This window comes from Chiloscyllium plagiosum, unplaced genomic scaffold (assembly GCF_037043375.1).
Source record: "Chiloscyllium plagiosum isolate Xiang-an unplaced genomic scaffold, Cpla_swu_hap1 HiC_scaffold_9, whole genome shotgun sequence".
NCBI classification, from domain to species: Eukaryota; Metazoa; Chordata; class Chondrichthyes; order Orectolobiformes; family Hemiscylliidae; genus Chiloscyllium; species Chiloscyllium plagiosum.
This window is the reverse complement of record NW_028270147.1, coordinates 40,129,961-40,151,753: the sequence shown is the minus strand read 5'-3', so window position 1 is coordinate 40,151,753 and position 21,793 is coordinate 40,129,961. Positions and strand designations below refer to the sequence as shown.

At 38.1% G+C, this 21,793-nt stretch overlaps 1 protein-coding gene across 3 annotated transcripts in view; it reads left to right on the top strand.

Moving 5' to 3' along the window:
- dmap1 (DNA methyltransferase 1 associated protein 1) overlaps positions 1–18,851 on the top strand; it is an 81,119-nt gene extending 62,268 nt beyond the window's left edge. Inside the window, exons 6-9 of one of the 3 annotated variants that reach the window (XM_043699084.2) lie at positions 840–911; positions 9,347–9,419; positions 11,584–11,879; positions 17,642–18,851. In XM_043699084.2, coding sequence (XP_043555019.1) covers positions 840–911; positions 9,347–9,419; positions 11,584–11,879; positions 17,642–17,701 — 501 coding nt within the window. In that variant the 3' untranslated portion in view covers positions 17,702–18,851. The remainder of the gene's footprint in view (positions 1–839; positions 912–9,346; positions 9,420–11,583; positions 11,880–17,641) is intronic. The other 2 variants (XM_043699086.2, XM_043699085.2) reach the window with 2 other exon arrangements.
- Positions 18,852–21,793: the final 2,942 nt, after the last annotated feature.

The following is a 21,793-nucleotide window of genomic DNA, read 5'->3' as shown; positions in this document are numbered from 1 at the left end:
ATTTGGAGCAAGTTAATGTGTTTGACCATCTTGAGCATTTTATTTCAGAGTATTTGTCACAGTTTGAGACCATCATTTAAGGCTTGCTTTTGTTCAAGATGCAGAATACTTGATTCCATTCAGCACTTGTAAATCTTCTGATCAATTGAAGTTCATCTAATTATTTTATGATTTAAAAAATGAGATAGGAAATGGTTAATAGACTGTTAGGAGGTACATGAGCATAGGAAGTAATCCGGTCTATGATCTCCTTTTGTCACATTTAATATAATATTGGCAGTAACTTTGAGCTGACTTGAGAACAGATTATACAAAGATGAATAAACAATGCAAGTTCTGAACTGTTTGACAACTGCACTGAAAATCCTTCATGTTATTTTCCATAAACTAAAAATATTTGGTAATTTTGGTAAGCTGGAGGCTTTTAAGAAAGTGTTTTTTTTTGTGTGTCTCTTACAGGGATTTCTGCAATTGTATTAAACTTAATTTGTGCCAGAAGTATATAGTGTTGTAACAAGTGAGACAAACAGTCAACACATGCTAATGCATTTTTTGCAGATCTGAATAGAATTGCTGCTGGAGTTTTTTTTTAAGTTAACTAATCAAAAATTAATTAGTGATTGCCACATTGACTAGAATCTTCTGCTGTTCTATGCATAATAATTTTCTCTGCTACATTTTATAAATAAAAGATAATTAATTGATGCTGTAATAATCCCAAAGAAGAGAAATTATGTACTTTGTTATACAAAAGGTGTGGTACCCAGAACTGTTTTTCTTATTTCTACATCTTTGTCATCCTTCTGTATCAAAATATCCTGCCTACTCCTGTTTTATAGGCTGTACCAGAGACAGCAGGCATCAAATTTCCAGACTTCAAGTCCGCAGGTGTCACATTACGCAGTCAAAGGGTAAGACTTTTAAAAATATTGTTTCATTTTTAAATTGCAGAAGGTTAGTAATCTTGACTTGAGGTATTGTGTATGTGAATTGAGCTAGCAATGCAAACGTAAAATAAACTAAGTTGGGGCTCTATCTTGATATCATTTTCCCAGACCTGATGACAAATAGCGGATAAGTAAAGCACTAGTTTAATAATAGCAGTAATTATAACTTGTTTCGGACATTAAGCCTAGCTTATAATATTTTTGGATTTTATTGACCATTTTTCTCATGGAGAGAGTTTGGAAAACTTGTTATATTTAAAAACATTAAGTAGATTGCTTCCCATCCCAGTAATCAATGTACACCTTAATTCCATTCTGTTCGGAAGACCCTGGTCTCTAGTTCAGCTGGGGTTATTTACTGTCTGTTCATTGTCAGAAACTAGAAACAAAAAAGCACATTGACAGCACTGATGGAAATTACAATAAAAGCTGACCAGCCCACGATGCCCACATCCCATGAGTGAATAAAAGAAAATTGCTCTCTTGTGAGGTTGAGGTGGTGATTTCTTCTGTTCTGACCTAGCCAGGTAGAGAGAGAGGTTTTAATTAAAGAGTGGTCCAGAATATTGATGACTGTGAACCAAATATTTCCGGCAGTTCAGACCATTTTATCAGCCCTGTATGAATACCCCTCCCTTAAACTTGAATCACAACTGACTGTCCCTCCACACTAATTCACAGTTGCAATTAAATGTCAGCAGAAGCTAAGAATAGTGAGGAAATACAAAAATGATAGCCGACTCAGTGGAATAATCTAATGCACAGAAGCAAAGGTAGTTAAATCATAAACTTTAACATGAAATAAAGCATCTTTCTTTATAAAGTAGTTTGCCTCGAGCAAATGTAATACCAGTCACTCAGGCGTTGATTTTGTATTTCCAGTATAGCTAATATGATTCAGAGATGGATTTCTAGCAAAATAAATGTATATTAAAGCACTTGCTATTATTTAAACTTTACTATTTCATTGCACATTCTGGAATCTGAAAACTAGGGCATGATTTAGTAGGATTAAAACACATTAACACTGAAAACTTGCTTGTATCCGGTCATGCAAAGTAACAGGAAAGGAATGATTATTCAAATTTCAATTTGGTACATGTTATGGGTGGGACCTTCTTGAAGGTCAGAAAGTTCTGCATGGATTTGTTTAAAATGTTCACGTGTCAATAGTCTTCATTCTGTTTTGGTCTCTGTAGTCAATCGATGAATGAGAAATGTAGCTCAAGGCTAAATTGTCTAACAAATCTACCAGATTGTGGAAAGTGGTATCAGTAGTAATCACAGTTTACATTTCTTGTTTGTAACTTCTATTAGTATCAAGGACAGCAGGGTTAGGCATTTTGTCAGTTTTTGTCATGGTTAAACCCACTGTGTGCTTGGATTCTCTTAAGTCAGAGTCTAAAGGAAATCTTGATACATATTACTATTTTTAAAACAAAATTCTGTTCTTGGGTGTGTTGGCCTAAGGATAATGAGGGAATAATGAATCAGCATTCTGATGAGTTGACCAGGGCATGCTATTAATTGTAGTGTGACTGTACCAATGTCCGAGTCCCTTCTTCCCATTATTTTCCTTAATTAAACTGACGTCTTATTGCCATCTTTTAAATGCATTAATAATGGCTTGAAGTGGGATGAAAGCTGTTAGTTAGGTCTGTAAACTATGATAATCAGAGATTCTGTATGATGGTTATACTCTTCGTGGAGGTAAGATCATTGGTTCGTGGTGTCAGGCAGCATGAAATTACAATTTTCGTCACTTACAATGCTGAATGCTTGTAATTTTGGTACTTCTGTATAGCTGCTTTGATAGTCCAGCAAAAAGAAGAGTTCCTATTTAAGAACAAGGTGTTCCATGCCTCAGTAATGTACAGGATGAATTTATTAAATAGTACCAACAGCTAAAGTGTATTTTAATTTACTATCATTACCAACATTTTATGATTTATATTGCTGACTTGAAACTCATATGTGAAAACTCACCCATGCCAGTTTGTCTTAAAGACTGATGAACACAGGCCAGTCTGTATGCAAAATTTATTTCATCAAAATGAGTAATATATTACTCAAATACTTTTAATAATGCATTAGTTCTTATAGGCTAACATGTTGCAATTTGTTTATTGGGCTGACTTTAAAGAAGCACTCATCCAGTTGAAATACCAAATGTTCTGAGGAATGATTCTTTAATTTTAAAACTGTTTAAGTGGCCATTATCTTTCCCAAGTTTGAAATTTTTCCAGGTATTTTTATTATTTGATCATTTATTTATGACCTATTTTGTGGGGAATTTTGATTCTTACTTTTCTTAATTAGTAGTAATCAAACCAGTTAATTGCAAACAATAGAAATGTTGGTATATGGGGATGGTAAAGGTAAAGACTCATTTGCTGAATAGTTTTGCAGTAAAATGATCTTTGTTATTGCCGAATGAGTAATTATCATGAAAGAAAATTTTAGATGAGTTTCATAATCTAGACCCTAGAACTGGCATTACATGTACTGATTTTGAACCTGTTCTATAGCAACCAAAGTTGCTAAATTATTGATGAATTGTATAACTCTTCTGTTTTAGTTGTCATATTGTTGCATTGACATCTTTTCCTCTGTGCTCCCTTTATAGAAGAGAAAGAATAGCTATGCCCGCTGAATTTGAAAAGCCTTCAGACATTTCACATATTTTTTAATAAGCAGTGCAGATGTTTGTGACACCAGTAGAGACAAATAACTTTGAAGGAAAAAGAAATTCAAGCTTCTCGTTGGTAGCTGACAGAATAACATTAAAAAATTGCACATTTTAAGATTTTTACTAAAAGCACTTGGCAAAACAATATTTTTGGAGGCAACTTTACTTGGAACTACAGAACAGAACTCTCTCCTTTTACTTTTAAAACCGATAACAAAAGTATTTCACAAGTACTTTTCTTAAAGTAGTAATTTTGTTTATGTGGACTCAGTGTTCTGAGGAGTTTATTCTCCCAGTCTGATCAACATTTAACTCAAGTCTTTGATAGTGAGGATTTTTTTCCCCTGAAGATTCTTGCTGTAGTATGAGCTATGTGATTTTGTTCTAGTTTTGTTTGAATTCAGAATAATTTGATCTTTTGATCCAATCGTAAAGTCCTACCTGCATTCCTGTGTGATGAACCATTGTGACTTTTCAACCTCTGGTTGCTTCATTTCTCCTAGATTCTGAAAGACTTCTTGTCTAAGAGTCTCAGAGATATCTGAGAAAACCTTTTCCTCCTAAAGCACATCTCCATGGCAACCTGAATCTCATGGGCCTTGTCCAGGTAGAAATACAGATAAACAACCCTCAAGACTCCAATTTTCTTTCATCTCAATATAATACAAAACAATATAATAATACAATACAATAAAATACAGAGAGGAAGAGGCTCTTTGGCCGTCCAAGCCTGTTTTTATTCTTAATCTTTATCATAGATCATAGAGTCTCTACAGTGTGAAAACAGGCCATTTGCCCCAACACCAACCCTCAAAAGAATAACCCACCCAGACCCATTCCCCTACCCTATTACTCTACATTTAACCCTAACTAATGCACCTAACCTACACATTCTTGAACACATGGCTAATTCACCTAACCTGCGCATCTTTGGATTGTGGAAGGAAACTGGAGCAGACACTAGGAGAATGTGCAAACTCTACACAGGCAGTCGCCTGAGGCTGGAATTGAAACCAGGTTTCTGGTGCTGTGAGGCAGCAGTGCTAATCCCTGAGCCATGTTGCCTGTAATTTAGACCTGGTACTTACTGCTCAAGCATGATATCTATCCCTCTATTTGCCTCCTGTTCGTGTCTTATCCAGAAACACCTTAAATGTTGCTAACGTGTCTGCTTCCACCACCTCCACTGGCAGTCTGTTCCAGGCACCCACCCGCTTCAGTGTGAAAAGGTTTCCCTGCACATCTTCCCTAAACTTGACACCTCTCACCTTGAACCTGTGCCCTCTTGTAATTGACCTTTACACCTTGGGGGGAAAAAGTCTCTGACTATCCACCCTGCCTATGCCTCTCATAATTTGTAGGCCTCTATCAGGTCACTCCCCAGTCTCCATCTTTCCAGTGAAAACCATCTGAGCTTACCCCACTTCTCATAACTAAAACCCTCAAGAACAGGCAACATCCTGGTAAAGCTTCTCTGCACACTCTCCAAAGCATTCATGTCTTTCTCGTAGTGTGGCAACCAGAGTTGCATGCAGTATTCCAAAATGTGGCCTAACTAAAGTTTTGTACAGGGTAAAAACAATGACTGCAGATGCTGGAAACCAGATTCTGGATTAGTGGTGCTGGAAGAGCACAACAGTTCAGGCAGCATCCGAGGAGCAGTAAAATCAACGTTGCGGGCAAAAGCCCTTCATCAGGAAGTTTTGTACAGCTGTAACATGACTTGCCAACTTTTATATTCGATGTCCCAGTCAATAAAGGTGAGCTTGCTGTATGTCTTCTTGACCACCTTGCCTACCTATGTTGCAACTTTCCAGGATCTGTGGACCTGTACACTCAGATCCCTATGTATGTCAGTGTTTTAAGGGTTCTTCCATTTATTTTACATTTCGCATCTGAATTTTACCTTCCAACAGTTAAATTGTTATTGTTTGCAACTCAACATTCTTAACATCTTGGGACTTTGGATACTAGCAATGCAACCACTATAAATAAAGCTTCCAAATATGAGCACCTAACACCACCTTATCAGCACAATAATCCAGGCCTCCTCTTTATCTGTAACATATCACCCGGCCCATTGCCGGGCAGGCTTTAGAACAAGGCACGGTGGCACAGTGGTAAGCACTGCTGCCTCACAGCGCCAGAGACCCGGGTTCAATTCCCGCCTCAAGCGACTGACTGTGTGGAGTTTGCACGTTCTCCCCGTGTCTGCGTGGGTTTTCTCCAGGTGCTCCGGTTTCCTCCCACAGTCCAAAGATGTGCAGGTCAGGTGAATTGGCCATGCTAAAATTGCCCGTAGTGTTAAGTAAGGGGTAAATGTATGGGTGGGTTGCTCTTCGGCGGGTCGGTGTGGACTTGTTGGGCCGAAGGACCTGTTTCCACACTGTAATGTAATCTGATCTAATCTAATCCCCTCTATATTTTATCTGAAATTACTGGCTCTGCGTAAACATAATCCTTTATTTTTTGGCCATCTGAGTGCTGTTAGTCGTCGAATCTAGTGAATTAGTGATCTATAGTTTACACTAAGCAAGGTTATTGCACCCTCTTATGCCTTAGCATTCGTCAAATTGATTCTGTTCTCAAACCCTTTGAAACTTCTTTCCCCATTCCTGCAATGTTCTCCTTAGCCAAAAATGCCACCCCTTGTTCCTTTTTTTTCCTATTCAGTCTATTTGAACACTTTGCAATTAGGAATGTTTAACATCCAGACAAGTCCTTCCTTGAGCTAGGTCTCATTCATTATGATTATTGTCACAACCACATCATTCCATATGGCAATCTCTGTCTGTAACTCCATGCTCCATGCATTCATGTTGCAACCCTGATTTAGACTTCATTACTTTGTCCATTACTCAAAATCTACAAACTAACTTGCTATTTTCTCTTGCCTCTCTGAGCTTTTTGTGCTCCTAGTATTACCTTCTAATATTCTCTCCTGGTTCCCCACCGAGTTATATTAACCCTCCCGACAGTGCAAGCAAAATTCACTGCAAGGAACTTAGTCTTGGCTCCAAATAGGGTATCCTTTTTGCTGTCCGCGAAGACCTGTCAGCCTTTAGTATCAAAGTCCACTGCATAACTCTTATAGCATTACACCAGAAATTAGGAACTTACTAAGAAGTATGAGGAGGGTCTTGCATCCTAAAAGCAATTTGCACAGGTAGCATTTATGTAATATATTAAATGTAAAAAAAATTATCCCATGGTGTTTTACAAAGAGGTAATCAGAAAAAAATTTAAATTGAACAAGCTGACGTATTTGGAGGGGATCCCAAAGCTTTGTGAGCAAGGTGGCTTTAAGGAGAATTGTAGAAGAGTGGGAAATGAAAGGGCGTTTGGAGATTTGTGGGGAAATTTCTGTAATTTTGGATCTAACTAAGGCGCAACTGACAATGATAGGACAAAAGGAGGATAGTGTGTACATCTAGCATCAAGAAAGGGTGAATTCATGATGAGGGTTGGTGATTGTAATGCTTGTGGAGGCTACTGAAATGGGGAGGAGTGAAAATATTAAGAAATTTGAATTGAAAGCCTTAGGCAAGAGCCAACGCAAATCCGTATGAATTTCAGCATTATGTGAATAGAACTCATTGAGGACTAAAATATGAGCAGCAGATCAGTGTGATGTGATGGAATTCCTGCAGGGTCAAAGATAAAAATTCCCTCAATAATGAGCCACACACTCCAATGTACTTCTGCAGCAGTGAAGTCTTTAATAATGGTTAGTGAATTTATATGGGCTTGCAGAGTTCTGAGTTAATTCAAAGGAAAAATACCGTTCAGGATTAAAATTAAAACTGAATTCTTTTCTTTGAGGATTGAAAGTTCTACCTCAACTGAATTACAGAAATATTTTGTGGATACACATTTAATTTTGTGCCAGAAATACAGCACTTCTGAAAGTGGAATGCAGGATTGCTATGTGCCCCTTTGCTATCTTTTGCTCATAGAATTGTACAGTACAGAAAAGGCCTTTGGGCTCATTTGAGTCTATATCAACAAAAAAGCTACTCCTCATCTATAATCCACTTGGTTCATAACCTTGAATGTTCTGATACTTAAAGTGCTTCTCCAACTACCTTTTAAATGTTGTGAAGTTTCCTTCCTCAACTACCCTTCCAGGCAGTGCATTCCAGATTCCAAGCATCCTTTTGGTGAAAAAAACATTTCCTCCAATCTCTCAACCTTTACCTTGAAATTTATACCCCCTTTGTTATTGACCCATCGAGTAAGGGGAATAGCAGCTTTCTCGCCACCTTGTCCATTACTGTCAAAAATTTACACCTCAATCAGCTCCCCTGTTGGCCTTACCTTCTCTAAAGAAAACAACCTGTGCTTATCCATAGCTAAACTGCTCCACTCTTAAAAATTCATTTTTCTGGGCGTTGCTGGCTGGCTAGCATTTATTGACTGTCTCTCGTTGCCCTGGGAAGATGTTGAGCTGCCTTCTTGAACCACTGTGGTCCATCTCAGTCCAATCCCAAGCAATATTCTGGTGAATAGTTTTTGTACCATTTCCTGTGCTATCGCTTCATTCTTATAGTTTGGTGAAGAACTACATGTGATACTCAAGCTGTGGCCTAACCAAAACTCTGTACACTCCAACATAATCTTCTTGCTCTTATAAGCTATGCCACAGATAAAAACAGAAATGCATAGAATGTCCTGGAAGAGATTGAGAAAGGAGAATGTACATTCAGTGAGCTTATGAATTAAGGTAGGAACAGTATACTTCATATGGGTGGCATGGTGGCACAGTGGTTAGCATTGCTGCCTCACAGTGCCAGAGACCCGGGTTCAATTCCTGCCTCAGGCAACTGTCTGTGTGGAGTTTGCACATGCTCCCCGTGTCTGCGTGGGTTTCCTCTGGGTGCTCCAGTTTCCTCTCTCAGTCCAAAAATGTGCAGGTCAGGTAAATTGGCCATGCTAAATTGCCCGTAATGTTAGGTGAAGGGGTAAATGTAGGGGAATGGGCCTGGGTGGGTTGCACTTCAGCGGGTCAGCGTGGACATATTGGGCCGAAGGGCCTGTTTCCACACTGTAAGTAATCTTAAAAAAAAATCACTTTTGTATTCCTGATGTTTATCAGGGACACAATTTTTTTTTTAAAAACTGAGATGTTTTTCCTTCAGTTCTAATAGGTATAAAATGATAGAAAATTGCACACCACCAAATCGCTTGCACTTCCTTGATAATATGTCAAAAGGGACTATCTCCGCTTGAAAGACATTGCCAAAACATTTGCTTGTTTTGCAAAGTGTTAGGATGGAGATAGGAAAAAGTAACAAGCAATAGAACATTATCCCTATGTTTATTTAGAAAAGTGTATGAATACTTTAAATAGATGAGTATTTTAATCACTAAGGAATTTACATTTCTTTTCAAAAAGAACAAGTTGCATTTGCAATTACCTGCTTGCAATTTGGTTTGAAATCTCTCTTCCAAAAAAAATTTGTTATACTTCCTCTGCCTTTCTTTCTGCATTGGTTGTTGTGAATGGAATTTAATTTGTTACTTAAATCAGTTTTTAAACTGTGTTTACTAAAACATCTATATTTTAGAATGGAGAAAAATATCAAATTTAAAAGAAGCCTATTGTTATTTGCCATTGGAATAATTTGGATGCTTGTTTCCATGATTGCAGCAAACTAGTTTTAATGAACTTGCTGTCACATTGTTGATTTCTCTTGTTTTCTGTATTTAGATGAAACTACCTAGCTCAGTTGGACAGAAGAAGATCAAAGCCATTGAACAGATGCTGACAGAGTTGGGAGTTGGTAAGCAAAGAAATGGATATCGTTATTTTATTGATTACTTTCTGCTAAAGAAGTATGTGCACATTGATCACGCTATTACAATGAATTTTGAACAGTATATTACCAGTCAAATTATGTCAGTGACTATTTAATGTAAAGGAAAGGGATGTTCTGAAACAAGTAAATACATTTTGAGATAATTGCTGAGAAAAGGAAATCTGGCGTTGTTATGTTCAGTAGTTTTGAAGGCGCAGTAACATCTCTTTAACATCTAAAAGGGAGTGGGTGAGACAATCATTTTTTTTAAAATTTACTCATGGTCTGTGGTATTGTTGGCAAGGTCAGCAGTTGTTATGTGACCCAATTGCCCTTGAGAAAGTACTGGTGAACCATCTCTAACAGCTGCAATCCACAGGGGCTAGGTATGCCTACATTGTTATTAAGAAATGAGCTCCAGCATTATGAGCCAGCGACAGTGAATGAATACAATATCTTTCTAAGTGACATTTGGTGTGGCTTGGAGGGGCAACTTGAAAGTGGTGCTCGTGTCCATTTACTTCCTTATCTTTCTAGCTGGTGGTGGTCACAGGCTTGGAAGGTGCTGTGGTGTGTTCCTGCAGTTCATCTTGTAGAGAGAACACACTGCAGCCATTGTGTGCTGGTGGTGGGAGTGATTGAGTATTGAAGGTGATGAATAGGGTGCCAATCAAGTAGGCTGCTTGTTCTGGACAAGAGCATCCAGAAAAGTGGAGAGTATTCCATCCCACCCCTGACTTGTGGACAGGCTTTGGGGATGCAGGAGGAGAGTTACCTGCCATAATTCCTAACCTTTGCAGCTGTAGCCACGTTATTGGTATTGCTAGTCCTGTTTAGTTTCTGGTCAATGGCAATCCCCAGGATGTTGATGGTGGAGACTCAGTAATGGCAATGTCATTGAATATCAGGGTAGATGGTTAGATTCTCTCAAATTAAAGATAGTAATTGCCTGATATTTGTGGTGCAAATTTTAATTGCCACTTATTTGCCCAAGCCTGGATGTTGTCTAGGTCTTGCTGCATTTGGACACAAATTGCTTCAGTATCTGAGGAGTTGCAAATGGTGCTGAACCTTGTACAATCATCAGCGAACACCCCCATTTCTGAACTTCTTACGAAAGGAAGGTCCTTGAGGTAGCTGAAGGTGGTTGATCCTAGGATACCACCCTGAAGAACTCCTGCAGTAATGTCCTGAGACTGTGATAATAGAGCTTCACAATCCACAACTATCCTATGATTCCTACTGCATTGAATATATTATTGAAGTACCAGCCTGTGTGCATAAATTTGCCCTGTATCTTGTCACACTAAACCTGACATGGGTGACAAGGTGTTCTGAAATCTTTCTTTCCTAAGGAAAAACAAATTGAATGGTGTTGATGGTCAACAGTATATGTTAAGGCCCTTAAGGAATGATATGAATCACATATACAGAATCATGTAGTCACACATCCATTGTCACATAATTGCAGTGTACAAATAGTTATTTGTATGATATTCCGGGCAGTTACCAGCAACACTGTTACATTTTTCAGGTGATCCATAAATAAATCTTTAACTCCTAAAATATATTACAAAATGCAATAACATTTTTTTATCTCAAGAGAGTCTTCACCAATAAATGGCTCGAATGCTTTGATTAAAATGCTTCAACCTATGACCTCTGCATTTAATCAGTAGGATATGACTGCTTGCTGCCAGGCTGCATAATTTTTTTTATCGTAGAATCTGACTCAAGAAAAATATGGCGAACAAATCGTTAAAGCAACTTTTTTCACAAAGGTTTTCAATACTAAATACACTAATATGGGCATACTGACTTATAAAATGCTGGTTTGATAAATAATAGATATTGGTAAGTCATAGTAAAATGTTATTTGTTGTGTTGTAGAAAATGAATATGTGTAAAATCAACATATAGTTTTTTGTTCAGAATGGTAGAATATTGGTGCTGTTGAGTCTCTCGGGCAATTTAATTGATAGTCAGAAGTTCTGACATATTGACTTTTCGGCTGATATAAACCATGCCTTGCTATTTATTGTCTTACAACAACCTCTTTATGTCATGTTTTCAACAGTATTTATATAAATCCTCATTGTTTTAGATGTTATGAAAGTATTGACATATTTTGGTTGATAATGATTTACAGATCTAAACCCAATGCCTACTGAAGAGATTGTACACATGTTCAACGAACTCCGCAGTGATTTGGTGTTATTGTATGAACTGAAGCAGGCATATGCTAATTGTGAATATGAGCTTCAAATGTTAAGACATCGATATGAGGCACTGGCAAAGGCAGGGACAAACAGCTTGGCATCTGGAGAAGGTTTTGGCATTGATGGACCAATGGGAACTGTGGGAACCAGTACTGAAGAAATTAAGGGGGAAGGAAAAGATCAATTCATTGATGTTGTTGGAGCTGCACCTCTCACACCAAACTCGGTAAGTACTGATTTGAAAATGTTCAGCAAACTTTTGATTTGTAGATGGCTAACAAAATAATAATGTCTACTATGGGAAAATGTTGGAATCTATTATAAAGGTCATATTAAAAGCAGATTTAGATTTAAAATATAACCAAGCAGAGTTAACATGGCTTCGTGGAGGGGCAGTCATGCCTGACAAAATGTTTAGAGCTCTTTGAGGAAGTATAAGCAAGAGTGATAAAGGAGAGCTAATAGATGTAATATATTTGGATTTCCAAAGAGACAGTTTCATGAGGCAGTTGTGACCGTGGCAAAGATTAGCAGTAAGTTAGAGAATTGAGAGAGTTTTAAAAAGTAATAACGGATGACTTAAAAGGGAAGAATAGACTTTGAGGACAAAGTAGCAAGTAATTTCAAAATGGAAAGCAAGAGCTTCTTTAAACGTATAAAATTGAAAAAAGAAGCTGAGTTGAACAAAGTGAATATTCTTCTAAAAGATATGGTACCACACTTGGGGCTACTTACTAAGATGAGTTAATGGTGTTGGGAGTATTGTATTAGCATGGATAGAAAATTGGCTATCTGATAGAAGACAGAGTTGGGATGAAGGAGGCATTTTCAAGATGGCACCCTGTAACTAATGGAGATCCACCAGTATCAATGCTGGCTAGAATTATTTCAAAATGTATTAATATTTGGATGAATGAAGTGAATGCATGATTGCCAAGTTTATGGATGACAAAAAAATAGGTGGGAGGATGAGTGGTGAGGATGACAGAGCCTATGTAGAAATACAGACAGGTTGACTGGAGTGGGTGAAAACTTGGCAGATGGATTATAATGTGGTCAAATGTGAGCTTATGCACTTTGACAAGAAGAATAGAGCTGAATATTATTTAAATAGAAAGCGCCAGGAGAATATGACAACACAGAGGTATTTGGGGATCCTCATGCATAAATGGTACATATAGGTTCAGGTGATCGGGAAGACAATTGGCAATTTCAAAGGGAACAGAATGTTATAATAGGAGGATCTTGCTAAAATTGAATGTTGAGCATAACAGCACAACTCCATGTCTCCACTACACTTTGTGTCTTTTACATGATCTAAAGCACAAATTCAGGTCTGTTTTAGCATTTTCAGCTTTCTTTGAAGCATTTGGCTAGCTTTTGTCAATTTGCTAGGTTGACGTGTGCTGCCATAGAAAAATTCAAAAAAACAACATTAATTCAGTATATGTCCTGCTTCAATGAGCTGTTCTGTGGAGTGTTTACAAGTTTGTGCTCCTAATTTGTTATACAGAAGAGCTTTAGGATCTTAAAGATTCTGAATGAAAGCCAAAATGAAGTCTGAATTGCTAATTAATTGTATGCTTAACACCCACATGTTCTCTGCCAACACAATTGTTAAACCACAGGGATTGTAGAAAATGTGGAATTTTTTGAGTGAAATATAAAAGTTAAAAGTTTAAAAGACCAGACCTATTCAGAAAGCTTGCATTCCTCTCAGCAGCTGTAACAACCTCTGCTCATGCCAACAGTTCTTCACTTCTGTTTCATGTCTGTCACTTTTGCTGGCTATTTTCAAAAGGGTCAGATTCAACTTAATGCACTCTTTGCTTTTAATCTTATGTGGTTTTTCCAAGACAGCCAGTGCCAGGATACTTAATGTATACTTTCTTGTTGGTTTTCTTTGCCAAGTGTATCAAGTAGCTTTTCCTCAAATTAGTTTGCACCCAGTAGAAGACAGAGCTGAAAATGTGTTGCTGGAAAAGCGCAGCAGGTCAGGCAGCATCCAAGGAGCAGGAGAATGTCGATTCTCCTGCTCCTTGGATGCTGCCTGACCTGCTGCGCTTTTCCAGCAACACATTTTCAGTTCTGATCTCCAGCATCTGCAGTCCTCGCTTTCTCCCAGTAGAAGACAGTCAAAATTGCCTTATCTTCCATGATTTGGGCACTCATCCTCCTTTAGTGAAGGCAGATGTGCACTTGAATCTTCTTGAATAGCACCTTTTGGTATATTTAAAGAATATTAATAGATCCCTATTATATATGTTTTATCAATCAGCATAAAATCATACAGAATGTCACTTTTGAAAATTTGGAAGTGGAGATATCCTGCAAGCCATTTTCAGTGATGTAAAAAATAGTTAAAATGTTAAATACAGCTCTGACCTTTACTGGCTGATTAAACAACGAGAATGGCATTAGATTAGAATAAGATTGAAGGTCAAACCAATTCACTGTACAACCATTTTAGAGTGCTTCTAAAATTGTTTTTAACATTACCTCCCCTTGTACCTCACAAAAATGCAATTTTGCCAGTACTTTGAGAAAACAAGAATTGACCTAATCACAGTAGCTTGGTAATTCTTCAACTGTTTGAAAACTTTGAGGTGTTGTGCACCTTTGGAAATGCCAATTGTAGTGTTTTAAACCTCTTTAATGTGCATGTCGGGCAAGTTGAATTGGAATCTGGAATCTTACCGTACAGAAGGAAGCCATTTGATCCATTGTGTCTGTACCGGCTCCTGAAAGAGCTACCCAGCTAGTCCCACTCTCCAGCCCTATCTCTGTAGCACTGTCATTGCATCATTTTCAAAAGAGGGTAGAAGGGTTAATCGAGGAGTAAGAATGGGCTGAGGTTCTTGAATTTGAACGGATCTCTGTATGTTTAAAAGTAGACTTTCTTAGCGAATGGGAGAAAGAAAATGGTAGCTAATGTAGGAAATGCGTAACATGGTATCTACTTTGAGAGTGGTGCAAGGAGAGATTTGACAAGTTGTTTAATCTGAAAAACACTGGTGTATTACCAGAGAAATTAGAATTTTATTGAATGTTTAAACTCCCTAATTAACATTAGAACTTTAACTGGCAAAGAATATCCAACAGACAAGTGAGTCATTTTGTGAGAGATGCATAAAGATTTAACATAAAACTAAAACTAACTCCTTTGATTCCTCTTCATTACAAACCATTGTCCAATCTTCAATTTGATTTTCCTTCCAAAGTCCTGGAAGGTGTTACTAATTTTCAAATGCATACCCATTTTTCTTTCAAACGTCATTTACAGATCTCTAGTCTCATTTTCATCCTTCTCACAGCAATAGCCTGTGTCAAATTCACAAATGAATCTTTCATGATTGTGGTAGACTGTTCCTCCATATCCTTAATGTATCTGAAACGGTGCTCAAAACATAAAGTCACCATATTCCTGAGGAACATAGGACCGCTCTCGCAGTAGAGAGATATATCGATTGTGGTGGTTTAATCTAAGGGTGACCACCTCTCAAGCAAGGGACGGTTGAGAAGAAGATGCAAAAGCACCTCATGTTTTCAAACGCTTGAAAAATTACCGAGCAACCACAATTAGGTCAGTTCTTGTATTTTCAAAAGACTTTATGGTGACCTCAACTAGTATTGTTGGTGTTATTGTGTATCCAGCCAACTGAGCTAACCAATCAGGCTTAAAGGGCCGAATGGCCTACTTCTGTTTCTAATTTATGTGTTCGTTGTAATAAATCTGTTCATTTTAAAAAGTAGCCCTTGAGTAAATCTCAAGAAGAGCTCTCGCTAAACAAAAATAATCTTGATCTCCTGTCTGTATCCTTTGACTTGGTTGAACATACCATTCATCTTTTCATTATCCAACTGAGTGGGATTGACTTTGCCAGGATCTATTCCTGTCTAATCTATCAATACCAGGCTTCTCATTCAAGTCCCACATGGCTGTGCCTGGAATCCTTCAAATGTCTCAAAAACAGCATCAGAGAATCTAATGTCAGAAACTATGTAAACCTTTACCCTTCCACTGCATCTGTTTTGTTGCACTGCTTGTCTGAAATCCAGTATTGGATAAAAATTAGAGAATATGAAATAGGGATAGGTGATGCAATTCATTAAGACTCCTCTGCCATTGAATAAAACCTTGGTTGATCTGCTTTTGTCTCCACTCCACTTTCCTGCCTGTTTGCCAAAGGTGTGGACTTCTCTACAATTCAGAACTTTATCACAACCTTGAATATCTTCAATGACTTGGCCTTCACAACAGTCTGAGAGAACAAATGCATCCACAGTATCATCTTAACTGAATCCCTTATTCTGAAATCATACCTCCTAGATTTCCCCATGAGGCGAAACATCCTGTTAGCATGGCTTACATCCTTAAATCTTATGCCTCTCATTTTTCTAAACGCTGACAAAGCTAACTGGTCTATGGTGTTTTGCTTTCTGTCTTCCTTGTTTGTTGAATAAGGTTATTACATTTGCAATTTTCTAATCAGCTGGGATCTTTCCACGATCTAGAATGTTAGAAAATTGCAACCAAATTATTTCTCCAATTTATTTTAAGACAGTAGGCCACCAAGTACAGGGGACCTGTTATCCTTCAGTTCTACTAGTAAAATTCTTTCTTCTGTAACAATTATTTTAATTCCTCTCTCCCTTCTGTACTGCAATTTTCTATCATCGTGAAGACAAATACATATGTTAACAGTCTGTTGTTTTCATTGTTTCCCATTCCTAACTCCCAACTGCATCCTCTGAGAAACCAGCTTTTATTTTCGAAACTCTCTTCCTTTTATATACTATATTTGTAGAACCTGTTCTTAATATCTGTTTCTTTAGTGTTTGCTAGTTTATACTCATCTTTTTTTAAAAAATCTGGAAAGGTATGTTACTTTGGAAGTTTTGCTGTGTGGTAGAATTGCCAACAAGAATCCATGTTTTCTCATTTATGGTCCAAATAATGAAATTTTGCAGCATATGGTCCATTTACTAGCATTTCCAGCTGGGCAAAGGTTCTGAAATAAAATTCTTCTAGGGAAAATGTTAGTTGAAACAATGCAGGGGTTTTCATTTTGACTTTTTGAGGTGTCGGCAGATATAATACCCTAGATGAAATGCGAACAAGCTCATGGTAACCATCATGCATCCCAGATGAATTGAGATTTCCTTTAATTGTCATGTATTATTATTAATTATCATTTACATTTCGAGTATTGGGCACAGTTTTGGGCCCCATATCTTAGGAAGGATGTACTGGCCCTGGAGCGTGTTCAGAGGGGATTCACGAGAATGGTCCCAGGAATGAAAACCTTACAGATGAGGAAAGTTTCAGGACTCTGGGTCTATACTCGAAGGAGTTTAGAAGGATGAGGGTGGATCTTATTGATACTTAGAGAATACTCTGGCCTGGATAGTGTAGATGTTGGAAAGATGTTTCCATTGGTCGGAGAAACTAGGACCTGAGGGTACAGCCTCACAGTAAAAGGAAGACCTTTTTAGAATGGAGATGAGAAGAAGCTTCTTCAGCTGGAGAGTGGTGAATCTATGGAATTCATTGCCTCAGAAGGCTGTGGAGTCTAGGTCATTGAGTACATTTAGGACTGATTGTCAAGGGGATTAAGGGTTACAGTGAGAGAATGGGGTTGAGAAACTTATCAGCCATGATTAAATGGTAGAGCAAACTCGATGGGCTGAATGGCCCAATTTCTGCACCTATGTCTTATGGGTCTTAGTCACTTTTTCACCTCCATTGTTTGATCCATACTGGTAGACCAATTAATGTATTTGTTTTGTCGAAAACGTCAGTGTGGAAAGGAGATCTTCACTTTTCTTAGAAAGTAGTTATTCGTGTGGCAGTGTTGTTTCATTGCTACTGGTTTAAGATCACATTTCTAGCTGGTGTCTGACTTTTATGAGTTAATTTAGAGATGTTCCTGGCCATGCAAATTGTTTGATGCATGCTATCTTACATCCTGATTTTTGATTTTACAGAGGAAGCGAAGAGAATCTGCATCAAGCTGTTCTTCAGTAAAGAAATTGAAGAAACCGTGAACTCGTTTGAAAGGCTAGGAAGTCGACAAAATGTGGTTAAACGGATCTCTCACCACATAGCAGTTATGCTCCTGCATTTTATTCAGAAAACACCACCGGAACCCCAGGAAATCAGGCACATCAGTGAACGTACTGTTGATAAATTATCTGGTGGTGGTTAGGAAGTAACAAGTACCTTCTCCATAACATCAAAACAAAACGGCTAGGCCATTTCCTAGAGAAGTTCTACAATACCCTAACAGGACTTCATTAATGAGACAAATTTATTCACAAAATGGATCACAGTGCTTTTAATATTTGTATAATTATGTTCTCTTTGTAAGGTTTTGTTCTCTTTGGTACAGGGCAATGAAGCTATCACTGAGTGAAGATCACTCGCATGATCTTATTTTTATTACAATTTTTCAATTTGACGAAGAAAGATTACAAATATATGCCATGTTAAATTACTAGAAAGTGTACAAAAATTACAAAACATTTATGGTAATGGAGAAAATATCAATATAGAATAAATGACTTTTAAAAAAAAATGTTTGCAATATTCACTGTCATTTGAAGTCTGGTATTAGAATTCCCTGTCTGACATGTAATAGTTTCTTTAGATTGCTAGTTTAGAGTTAAGGGGGATTACAGACATCTTGTGCACTCATTGTCGTGTGACTCTTCCTCTAATATTTTTGTCAAGTTATAGTATTAGTTTTGCTTGGATCATTACCAGACACCACATTTCCATCATGTTTTTCCTTTGATTTAATGAACTTGCATGCTTGGTCATCCTAAGTTGTTAAGGCTATTAACTTCTCAATTTTGTTTCCAAAAAATATTTCAAGTTTATTAAGAGGGAAATCAGGAAGGAAAAAAGGGGACATGACATAGCTTTGGAAAATAGAGTTAAGGAGAATCCAAAGAGATTTTATAAATGCATTAAGGACAAAAGGGTAACTAGGGAGAGAATAAGGCCCCTCAAAGATCAGCAAGGCAGCCTTTATGTGGAGCCACAAGAGATGGGGGAGATACTAAATGAATATTTTGTATCCGTGTTTACTGTGGAAAGGGGCATGGAAGACATAAAATGTAGATAAATAGATGGTGACATCTTGAAAAATGTCAATATTACAGAGGAGCAAGTGCTGAATGTCTTGAAAAGCATAAAAGTGGATAAATCCCCAGGATCTGATCAGGTGTACCTTAGATCTCTGTGGGAAGCTAGGGAAATGATTGCTGGGCCTCTTGCTGAGATATTTGAATCATTGATGGTCACAGGTGAGATTCCAGAAGACTGGATGTTGGCTAACGTGGTGCCACTATTTAAGAAAGGTGGTAAGGACAAGCCAGGGAACTATAGACCAGTGAGCCTGAAGTTGGTGGTGGGCAAGTTGTAGGAGGGAATCCTGAGGGTCAGTATGTACATGTGTTTGGAAAGGCAAGGACTTCTTAGGAATAGTCAACATGGCTTTGTACATGGGAAATCATGTCTCACAAACTTGAGTCGGTTTTTTGAAGAAGTAACAAAGAGGATTGATGAGGCCAAGTAGTGGATGTGATCTATATGGACTTCAGTAAGGTGTCGACAAGGTTCCCCATGAGAGATTGATTAGCAAGGTTAGATCTCATGGAATACAGGGAGAACTAGCCATTTGATACAGAACTGGCTCAAAGATAGAAGACAGCGTGGTGGTAGAAGGTTGTTTTTCAGATTGGAGGCCTGTGACGAGTGGAGTGCCACAAGGATCATTGCTGGGTCCACTACTTTTCGTCATTTATATAAATGATTGGGTGTGAGCTTAAGAGGTGCTGCATTTTGGGAAAGAAAATCTTAGTGGGACTTATACACGTAATAGTAAGGTCCTCAGGAGTGTTGCTGAACAAAAAGACCTTAGAGTGCAGGTTCATAGCTTCTTGAAAGTGGAGTCGCAGGTAGATAGGATAGTGAAGAAGGCGTTTGGTATGCTTTCCTTTATTGGTCAGAGTATTGAGTACAGGAGTTGGGAGGTCGTGTTGTGGCTGTACAGGACATTGGTGAGGCCACTTCTGGAATATTGCGTGCAATTCTGGTCTTCCTATGAGAAGGATGTTGTGAAACTTGAAAGGGTTCAGAAAAGGTTTGCAAGAACATTGCCAGGGTTAGAGGAATTGAGCTATAGGGAGAGGTTGAATAGGCTCGGGCTGCTTTTCCTGGAGCATCGGAGACTGAGGGGTGACCTTATGGATGTTTACAAAATCATGAGGGGCATAGATAGGATCAAAAATGAAGTCTTTTCCCTGGGGTGGGTGAGTCCAAAACTAGAGGGCATAGGTTTAGGGTGAGAGGGGAAAGATATAAAAGAGACCTGAGGGGCAACTTTTTCACACAGAGGGTGGTACATGTGTGGAATCGGCCGCCAGAGGAAGTGGTGGAGGCTGGTACAATTGCAACATGTAAAAGGCATCTGGATGGGTATATGAATAGGAAGGGTTTGGAGGGATATGGGCTGGGTGCTGGCAGGTCGGACTAGATTGGGTTGGCATATCTGGTTGGCATGGATGAGTTGGACCGAAGAGTCTGTTTCCATGCTGTACATCTCTATGACTCTGCTTCTGTTATGGGATTCCAGTGATGTTTCGCCATTTCTTTGATGATTCAACCCTTTGGCTCCCATGGTTACTCTTTAATTGCTAACTATTCTCGTCTGTGGTCCTTTATTTTCCGGTGACCCGGGTTCGATTCCAGCCTTGGGCCAATGTCCGTGTGGAGTTTGCACATTTTCTCCATGTCTCTGTGGGATTCCTCTGGGTGCTTTGGTTTCATCCCACAGTCCAAAGATGTGCAGGTTAGGTGAATTGGCCATGCTGAATTGCCCATGGTGTTCAGGGGTGTGTAGGTTAGATGCATTAGTCGGGGATAAATGTTGGGGAATGGGTCTGGGTGGGTTACTCTTCAGAGGGTCAGTGTGGATCTGTTGGGCCAAATGGCCTGTTTCCATACAAGGGATTCTATTAACTATTAATTCTATTCTATTCACTATTAACTAGATCCAAAATTAAGTTCCCAACATAAACATCGTACCTGTGATTCCCTCCCATCACGTGCTCCATTATTTTCTCTCGGTAAATTCTTCCCATCCTGTAATCTGTTCTACACACGCCTCTTCATTTTTGACCAGTATTATCTAAAGTGCAATGGTGGTTTCACACTATCTCTTTGCTTATTTGTACAAAATGTGTGACTTAAAGCAATCAATCATGGAATTCAGAACTGAAAATATTGCTCCCTGTATTATAATTCTTGAATAAAACTGCAATTCAAGTTATTTAATCAAGATAAATCCATTAATATAATATATATTATGTTGCATTTGGAACATCTGACTCACAAAAATCCAGGAGTATTATATTTCTCAGATTTTGTTTTGGAAGTATCAAATAAATTTGTAAATATATGGACCAAGTATCAAACATTGAGAAGTATTGGTTAACTATATGTCTAAAATTATATATACAAAGAACACAACTTAGGGCAATAACATTAGAATCTGGGCAGCATTTCCACTGCTCAGAAAAAAAATGCACTAACCTTTGCTGCTGGCAATCCTTGTAGACAATGTTAAGATCCAAATATTGCACAATTCTGGTGTAAATTTTAAGGCATAGACTGAAGGTTAGCAGGTGAGCTGATGCAATCATTACCTGCATGTAATATTTCTATTTTTATGAAAATTGCTAGAGTTTACTTAGCCTAAAAAAGAATGTTTGTGTTATAGTGTAATCAAAAAGGTGTAAACAACAAGAGATGCAGCTAAGACATCAAATGCAGCAAAGCAGCAGATAAATGGGGAAAGGTCAGTGATAGAGAATTGTACACCACTATGTTAAATGTGTGTTTTTCAGTGTAGTCAAAATGGAAATCTGCTTTTAGCTATGTCTGTATTGGTAGAGGATGGTGATGGGTTTGGAAGCATAATAATGATGGAGTCAAATTTCCCTGAGCTATGTACATTGAGAGTTGTGCTAATCTTATGTTTAGCATGTTGATTTCTTGCTGGATTTTTTGCTCCCACGTTTATTAATATTTTGCATTTCATTTATCACCGTTATATTTTCCCAATTAATTGT